At 38.3% G+C, this 8312-nt stretch overlaps 3 protein-coding genes across 7 annotated transcripts in view; 1 reads left to right on the top strand and 2 right to left on the bottom strand.

Moving 5' to 3' along the window:
• LOC103603157 (histone H2B type 1-N-like) overlaps positions 1 to 4940 on the bottom strand; it is a 6264-nt gene extending 1324 nt beyond the window's left edge. The window contains exon 1 of the mRNA XM_008587633.1: positions 4914 to 4940. Within this exon, the coding sequence (XP_008585855.1) occupies positions 4914 to 4940 (27 nt within the window). The remainder of the gene's footprint in view (positions 1 to 4913) is intronic.
• Positions 4941 to 6470: 1530 nt separating this feature from the next.
• On the bottom strand, positions 6471 to 7707 carry LOC103603136 (histone H2B type 1). Of its 2 annotated transcripts, XM_008587611.1 has the most exons (3): positions 7539 to 7707; positions 6857 to 7102; positions 6471 to 6540 (listed from the first exon to the last, which is right to left on the bottom strand). In XM_008587611.1, the coding sequence occupies exons 1-2, from the start codon at positions 7680 to 7682 to the stop codon at positions 6866 to 6868; spliced, it is 381 nt and encodes a 126-aa protein (XP_008585833.1). In that variant the 5' UTR covers positions 7683 to 7707; the 3' UTR covers positions 6471 to 6540; positions 6857 to 6865. The 2 variants fall into 2 exon arrangements, with proteins under 2 accessions (XP_008585833.1, XP_008585832.1); XM_008587610.1 differs by lacking the exons at positions 6471 to 6540; positions 6857 to 7102 and having other exon boundaries at positions 7199 to 7707.
• Positions 7708 to 7966: 259 nt separating this feature from the next.
• The window catches only part of LOC103603138 (histone H2A type 1-C), a 9950-nt gene continuing 9604 nt past the window's right edge, over positions 7967 to 8312 (top strand). For all 4 annotated transcript variants that reach the window (XM_008587615.1, XM_008587614.1, XM_008587613.1 and 1 more), the window contains exon 1: positions 7967 to 8297. In XM_008587615.1, the coding sequence (XP_008585837.1) occupies positions 8003 to 8297 (295 nt within the window). In that variant the 5' untranslated portion in view covers positions 7967 to 8002. The remainder of the gene's footprint in view (positions 8298 to 8312) is intronic.

Genomic DNA, 8312 nt, shown 5'->3' with positions numbered 1-8312 from the left:
GAATTTCTAAACCCCCCCCTTTTGGGAAAAAAAAAAAAAAAAAAAAAAAAAATCTCATAAAGCAGTAGGTCTAAACATGCGGGTTTTAATCTTTTTTTTTTTTTTTTTTGACAATGGCTTTGTAACAACATTTAAGCATCTGCATATTAGATAGAAAAGGAGGGCAAAAAAAGCTATGAGAGCAATCAAAAATATTTTGAGAATCTCTTGAAATCCAGATTGTCTCCAAGAATTTAATTGGCTTGTTTTACTTAGAGGAACAGGTCTCAAAGATCAGTTTGGTCAACTTTAGCTAAATTAGTATCATTTTTCCTAATTGTTAATTTCAACTCTTATTCAGGCCATAGTCATAAATAAATTATGTAACATACATTCTTGTTTAGAAACTTTTAGTCAAGATAGAGAGGTTCTTTTTTTTTCTTTTTTCTTTTTAAAGATGACCGATAAGGGGATCTTTACCCTTGACTTGGTGTTGTCAGCACCACGCTCACCCAGTGAGCCGACCGGCCATCCCTATATGGGATCCGAACCCGGGGCCTTGGTGTCATCAGCACCGTACTCTCCCGAGTGAGCCACGGGCCGGCCCAAGAGAGGTTCTTTTTAAAGACATGTAAAAAGCTAGCATGCCAAGCTCTTAATAAAATATAACTGAGGTTTTTGTTTGTTTGTCTGTCTTTAATACGTCAGAAGTCCATATTAGAAATTTAATCACTGGAAAGACTGATAATGGAGAAAAGGACACAACAGGATAAAACAGCCAGAAAAAAGGAAGAAGCTGTCTATTCTGGATCTCATCCTGATCTGTAGACTATCAGGAGGAAAATTCCTATTTATAGATATCTGGAGGTCTTCTAATGAGCCTCAGAATTGGATTTCCAGTGGGAGTGGATATCCAAGTGGAATTCTAAATGTGTTTAAATCGGGAAGCACATGTCCATCTGTTCTTAAGTTTAACTTTTTGTAACATTTGTTGTTTAAAGTACTGAAAATGGAGCTTTCCAGCATTGTTATAAAGTTAATATTTGGTGGAGTTCTCTTTTAAAATAGTTTTTAGTTTTATATTATGTAGAAGTGGGGTTAATAATATCTTTTTTCGGAAACATTGCTTGCATTTGTTGGATAAATAAAAGTGTAGCTAACATTAGTTACTGATAATATCTGACAAGATCAGAGTTTCCTAAGGTAAAATATATCAAAACAGAAAAAAGGGCAAATCACATGGGACTTTTAGTGAAATTCCAAATGGTGAGAAATTATAGGACTCTTTGGGTGTAGACCATATTATCATTATTATTAGGGTTAGGAGTAAAATTTTGACACAGTAAATTTAAGCTGTTTTGGGCAAATTTTACTTTATCTTATGTAATCTTCTCAGTAGTTAGGAAATGATATGCATTGATGTGATCTGTCTAGTAAGAATACTTAATAAACTTTTAAAAGTATTTTACCTATGATCTCATTTTTTTTTTTTTCTTTTTTGTGACCAGTAAGGGGATCGCAACCCTTAGCTTGGTGTCGCCTGCACCACGCTCAGCCAGGGAACGCACCGGCCATCCCTATATAGGATCCGAACCCGCTGCAGGAGCACCTCTGTGCTCCCAGCGCCGCACTCTCCCGAGTGCGCCACGGGGCCGGCCCTATGATCTCATTTTTTATATTTAAAAATATTGAAGGTATTCTTAGGTGAAAAAACAAAATGCATATATTTTAAAGCAATTGAAATTGATTCATTAATATTGTGGTTCTTGAGATGTGGGTTGAAGCACTGTCCCACATTTATAGTTTTTCAATTTGTAATAATTATGTATAACAGAATATTCAGTTACTTATCAAGTCTTTGAGCTAATCAACTTTTTCTTGGCAGCTGGTGGGTAAAGGGATCTGAATCGTTGACCTTGGTGTTATCAGCACCACCCAAGTGAGCTAACTGGCCAGCCCTAATCATCATTTTTTTAAATTGTAATTACTTTGTCCTTGTCATTGGAGTTCTTTTATGTTAGAAGATTATAAAGTTGAGATGGTTTGATGACAACAACCAGTATGAGAGATTTGATATAGTTCATTTTTATTGCAGGGGGTGGTTATACTTGATTTTATTTTTTGTAACTTAGAAATTGGACCAGACAATTGTCACTACAGTGATGGTTATGAAAGGATTAGGGCTTATTTATTTATTTTTTTGCATAACAGTCATGGGGCATTTTCTTTTGTGTTGCCTTTAATTTTAGCTATTGAAATTTCGTTTAGTTGTTCCTTTGTCTCCATGAATCATTATCTCCCGTTCCCCCACTGCCTCAATATTATTGAGCTGTCTAAAAGTTAGAAAACCCCTTCGTTTTCATACAAGTTAAAGTGTTGAACAACCACCGGGCATATCTGCTGTAAGTTTATCTGTCAACTCTTAAGCCTTGAGCAAAGTGACATTCTCCTACCTGAGGTATTAAGTGGACTGATTATTGCTTACAACACATTTTCAAATAATTTTATGTCAAGATTTTAATAAAGATTGAACATCAGACAAACCAGAATGAAATAAATTTAGTGTGAGAACAGCTGTTGGAACGTCATGAGATTTACCTTTATCAGAAGAAGTAGGTCTAAAAGCTGGATTTAGATTGAAACAACATTTAAGAGTTATATGAGAAGCAGACTGAACAATAATTTTACAGGCAATATGTGAAAGATACCAAATACACATAATTATTTTAGCGCTCCTCCTTTCTTTAAGTTGTGGGAATTAATTGTTGGTTACCCAATGCCTATCAAGAAAACCCAGAGCTAGTTTTTGGTATAAAAGGCATCTTAACAGTTTTATTATTTTGAATTTACAGTTTAAATTTAATACAGGTAAAAAATAAAGTTGTCAGAAAAAACTGATTACTATATTATATGAACATAAATCATGGGTATTTAAAAACAAGGTTGCAGTCTTATTTTAGAGTGACAATATATATTAAAATGATTTACATTAACAAGCAGTTAACAACTTCCTTAATAAATAAACAGACTAAACATAGCCACTATCTTGTATTCTTATTTCTGTCCCTCTGTAGCTATATTACCTGGTTGAGTCAGAGTTGTTTGTGTTAATGACAGCCCTTAAACAAAGCAGACAATTGTTTTCCCTCTTAGGCACAAAGAAAATGGGAGTCGATTATTCAAAACCTGCCTGGTCCCTTCAGCCTGCACACGTATATCACATACCCCCTTTTTACAAATCTAAAGTGGCCAAAGCAAAAATGTCTACAGACACTCTCTAACCTGTTAATCATTCATCACTAAACTATAAAAAAAGGAGACTTGCATAAAGTGGTATTAGTGATTTGTATTTGTAGCCTCCAATTTAGAAATTGTCCAGCTATTTAAAGATTAGGCATTAATTTACTAAATTTGATATTCATCGAAGTTAGTTATCACAGATTGTGAATTCAGTAAACTGACACATTTCTTATAATTGTAACATCACAAAAATTAATTCCATTAAAATAACTATTAGATTAAGTTTAACTTAATACATAATTTATAATTTTAAAATTATAAAGTATGTTAATTCATCTAATCGGTAAGCCTAGAGGAAAATACTTAGTAAATGAAAATTAATTAGTTTTTTGGTTTGTTTCTTTAGAAAATTAACCCTAGACTTACTAGAATATTATGCTTACATTATTTTTACATTATGGTAATAGAAAAAAGACATAATTTTAAAAGAGAAATTATTAGGCCACTGAATTTGTCCAAAAAGTAAACTTCATTAGAAATATTTTGTGATTTTTTTTCCCCTGCAAATGTTGTCAGAATCAAAATGGAGTCACCAGTGTTAAAAACTTTGAAAAATGGAGTTACAGTGGGGGCCAAGTTTCTAATACATAGAATTTGGAGGACACAATTTAAGCTTCAGTGAGTTTGGAGGGCGGACAGAAAAAAGAAAGGAAAAAAAACCCGAAAAATGGAGTTAGGGAAGGCCATGAAGATAAGGTTCTCATTCATGAATGTGTGATAACAGAAACTACCCCAAAAGACTGCAAAAACCACAACCTTGCACAAAGGCCATTTCAGCCTTACTCAAAAAAACACTTCTGCAAGGACATCTGCCCAGAAACTGCCTGTCCAACCTCAAACTGGTGCCATCCTTGTTACTGATTCTTATAGCCAAGGATAATTATCCTCAAACAATTATGTAATCCTCCGCATCTTTCCTTTGAAAACCCTCGTCTTCCTTTACCTCCCTGAACTTGTACATGTGGCTTTTTTTTTTTTCTGATAACCTGTTAACTAAAACCACTAATTAAACTCACAGTTAAACTTTCTTTTTTTTCTCTGCATTACAACTTAAAGAGGTAGCACATTTAAAGCATAAAGAAAATTTTGATTTTTTAGAAACTGGATTTTTTATTTCAAATGTATGTGTTTTTATGAAAAGTTTATATAAGCTAACTAAAATTTGTTTATATTATCATTTATTAATTTCCTGCTGAGGTAGACAATTTGCTCAAAATTATTTACATTCACAAACCGAAAATATTCTAAATTATTGTGCCAATTAGAGGAGCTAACTGTGCTAATGGAACAGAATTTAAGGTAGGTAAAAATAAAGCTAAGGTATCTACTGAGAATGTTGTTCAGTTAAAAAAGCAAAGGCATGTAACTAAGAGCAAAGGTCTAAGAGAGAGAACCACTGCTAAGAATATAGATAATTCTTTGATCCCCTTCTAAATCTAGTAGGAAATTCTAGTTTCCAATGCCATATTTCTTATAATGAACCCAGTAAGCTTTCAGAAAATAAATCTTTGTTTTATATAGGTATTGAAAGCATGCTCTATTTTTGGACTCAATAGTACAATTTATAATGATGTTTCTTCTCTCTTTTCTCTAACCTTACTCAAAAAGCCTGAGGGACAATAATTTGGAATTACTGAATCAAACTTAAGAGGCTTCGGCATAGTAATTAAACAGGAGATTCGGTTTCCTTGGTTTTCTTCTTGTCCCAAGCCTCCTGTTAGGCCTAACGTCTTTTAATATTCAAAAGTTACCATAGGCAGACATTTTAAATTCATGTCATCTTTGACACAGGAATGCCATTTTTGCAGATATTGACAACTGTTTAGACTCGTGAGTAAACACACACAAAGAGACAGTTTTGTAGGGAAGAAAGAGGCATACAAACACAACATTAAATGCGGTGGATCCCATCAAAGGCCAGAAAGAAAAATAACCCTGTGTTCTCAATTGCAAAGAATATCATAATCCTTAAACAAACATAAACAACCCCAAAAGACTACTAAATGAACCAGATTTCCTGTCCTCACCACCAACTAATCACTTAATAGTGTGACCATAAAATTATAACTCAAATTTCTCTACAACTTCTACCCATAGGCACCCAATCAGCCAAGTGCAATCAGAACGAAAACCCAGAACAAGAAACAGACTTGGGCAAGAATAAAAGTTTAGCATGCAAGAACCAAGAGAAGGTGAACAGAAAATTCCAAGGACCCAGAGCTGGACAAGGTGTTTTCAGGTCACACATTTTGTTGCCTCCTAAGCACTCAGGTAAATAATGTGTTGGTGGAACCTCCAGAAATAAATGGTCAAGAAGTTAATGATTAGCCTACTGTTTATTTGGATGGAAGAGAGAACAATCAACAAAGCTATCTCACCTAACACGGACAAAAACAGAAATTATGTAAGAAAAAGGGGAGAAAGGGAGGGGGCGGGGGACAGAACTGCAATTGCCCTGGAAACAGTGAATCTTATTTGCAATTGTTGGTTAAGCTGAATAGTTGCCAGTTAGGAGAGAGATCAGTCTGGACTGTACATCAGTCACTGAGCAGGCAACAGGACATAGAAAAAAAAAATCTAGTTGTGAAAGGACTCATAATTTTGGAGTTTGGCTGTGGAATACGTGTGGTGAGCATCTGCCCATGTTCTGCATTTGCACTTCCACCTAAATTAGTTCACTTCTGCACCATTTCTCATCAGAATCTCTCAGGTAACTCATCCAGGTCAGACAGACAGTGATTGCAAAGCGGTGTTCAAATGGAGGCCTGTCTGGCGTCGAAGCCAGGTTTTAGTTTATTACACTCTTTCCAGATATGAAACAACTGCAAATTTAAGATTACTAGGGTCCTAATTTTAAATAAACTTGACACCTAAATCACATGGTATTTTATCTAAAATTGCATAATGTTTTATTTTGACGCATTTTATTCCTTGTACCTTCCATGCTTTAAAGAAAGCCAACTTCACGTACTCAAATGTGTGCTAGATTCAAATGAAATAGACTGGTAAAGTGTTTCTAACTTTGATTTTACAACCTTTGCCTGGAACAAAGATCAAGTGAAAAGAGCTTAAGCGATGGTGGAATTTCCCAGCCCATAAACCAGGCTAGTCATCTGGAAAATGAAGTTTCTTTAATGATGACAGTGTGTGACAAATTCAATGGTTTTTCTTGCAGTTTTTCAACCCAGACTGCATATTACAAGCCTCCTACGAAGCTTTTAAAACACCAGACCCAATAGCGACAGAGAATGAACACTGCGACTTAAACAAAGAAAAACAGACAAAAATCAGTAAAAACATAAAAGCTTGGTTTAGGATCTTCAGTTAGCAAATCAATCTCATAGGTAACAAGTATAAAATAAATCAACCTCATAGGTAACGAGAATAAAATGTATCATCTAGTCCAATGTGTCCATTTATTTTGGTTTTGTACTACACCTTAGGTCTTTTCAAATTAGAACACAAAGCAACCCCCAGCCCCAACCCGCTAAATTTAACGTGTATGAACACAGCTCTTTTCGTGAGAATATGGGTGGCTCTTAAAAGAGCCTTTGGAATTAGATGTAAAAATGCTTACTTGACAAATTTACTTGGAGCTGGTGTACTTGGTGACGGCCTTGGTGCCCTCGGACACGGCGTGCTTGGCCAGCTCCCCGGGCAGCAGCAGGCGCACGGCCGTCTGGATCTCCCTGGACGTGATGGTCGAGCGCTTGTTGTAATGCGCCAGCCGCGACGCCTCCCCCGCGATGCGCTCGAAGATGTCGTTCACGAAGGAGTTCATGATGCCCATGGCCTTGGACGAGATGCCGGTGTCGGGGTGGACCTTGTTTAGAGCGTGGTGCTGATAACACCAAGGTCCAGAGTTCAACCCCTCTACCGGCTAGCAACCGAAAAAGGAAAATAAATTTGGTACAAAATGTAAGTGTCCTTGGAATGAAAGGAGTACAACTCATTTATTGAAAGCATGCGTGGCTCTTAAAAGAGCCTTTGGGATTAGGTGTAAAGACGCTTACTTGACAAATTTACTTGGAGCTGGTGTACTTGGTGACGGCCTTGGTGCCCTCGGACACGGCGTGCTTGGCCAGCTCCCCGGGCAGCAGCAGGCGCACGGCCGTCTGGATCTCCCTGGACGTGATGGTCGAGCGCTTGTTGTAATGCGCCAGCCGCGACGCCTCCCCCGCGATGCGCTCGAAGATGTCGTTCACGAAGGAGTTCATGATGCCCATGGCCTTGGACGAGATGCCGGTGTCGGGGTGGACCTGCTTCAGCACCTTGTACACGTACACGGAGTAGCTCTCCTTGCGGCTGCGCTTGCGCTTCTTGCCGTCCTTCTTCTGCGCCTTGGTCACCGCCTTCTTGGAGCCTTTCTTCGGAGCCGGAGCGGATTTCGCTGGTTCAGGCATTTTAAAATCTCAGAAGTCCAGAAATGCGATGAGACTAGGAAGCGGATTTCTACTACTTATAGGGCTTTTATGCTAATGAGGGATGCAGAGCGAGTCTTAGTTAATTGGAAGACAAATAGCAGGGCTGTCACCCATGGGCAGAACTATGTAAATGAGGTATGGAAATACAGCTTTTCTATTGGCTACTTAACATACTCTTGCTATTAGCCAATCAGAGAGACGGATTCACTCCCCAGGAAATGCCTATAAAAGCAGCCGTGTTTTACATACCTTTCGACTTTATTCCTTTGGAGAGAGACTAGTTTTTCTGTTATTTGGCCATGTCCGGGCGAGGCAAGCAAGGAGGCAAAGCTCGCGCTAAAGCGAAGTCTCGTTCTTCTCGCGCGGGCTTACAGTTCCCCGTGGGCCGTGTGCACCGCCTGCTCCGCAAGGGCAACTACGCCGAGCGGGTCGGAGCCGGCGCGCCCGTGTACCTGGCGGCGGTGCTGGAGTATCTGACCGCCGAGATCCTGGAGCTGGCGGGCAACGCGGCCCGCGACAACAAGAAGACGCGCATCATCCCGCGCCACCTGCAGCTGGCCATCCGCAACGACGAGGAGCTCAACAAGCTGCTGGGTCGCGTGACTATCG

Source organism: Galeopterus variegatus, unplaced genomic scaffold (genome assembly GCF_000696425.1).
Source record: "Galeopterus variegatus unplaced genomic scaffold, G_variegatus-3.0.2 Scaffold4468, whole genome shotgun sequence".
Lineage (NCBI taxonomy): Eukaryota > Metazoa > Chordata > Mammalia > Dermoptera > Cynocephalidae > Galeopterus > Galeopterus variegatus.
The sequence above is the reverse complement of the archived record's forward strand: the minus strand, read 5'-3'. Positions and strand labels throughout refer to the sequence as shown.

Excerpts from the sequence above, each read along its gene's own strand:
- LOC103603136 (XM_008587611.1), bottom strand. The coding sequence starts at position 7,682 with ATGCCTGAACCAGCGAAATCCGCTCCGGCTCCGAAGAAAGGCTCCAAG. Across the intron at positions 7,103-7,538 it reads TGTACAAGGTGCTGAAGCAG|GTCCACCCCGACACCGGCAT; the intron begins GTCCACCCCGAC and ends GCTCTAAACAAG.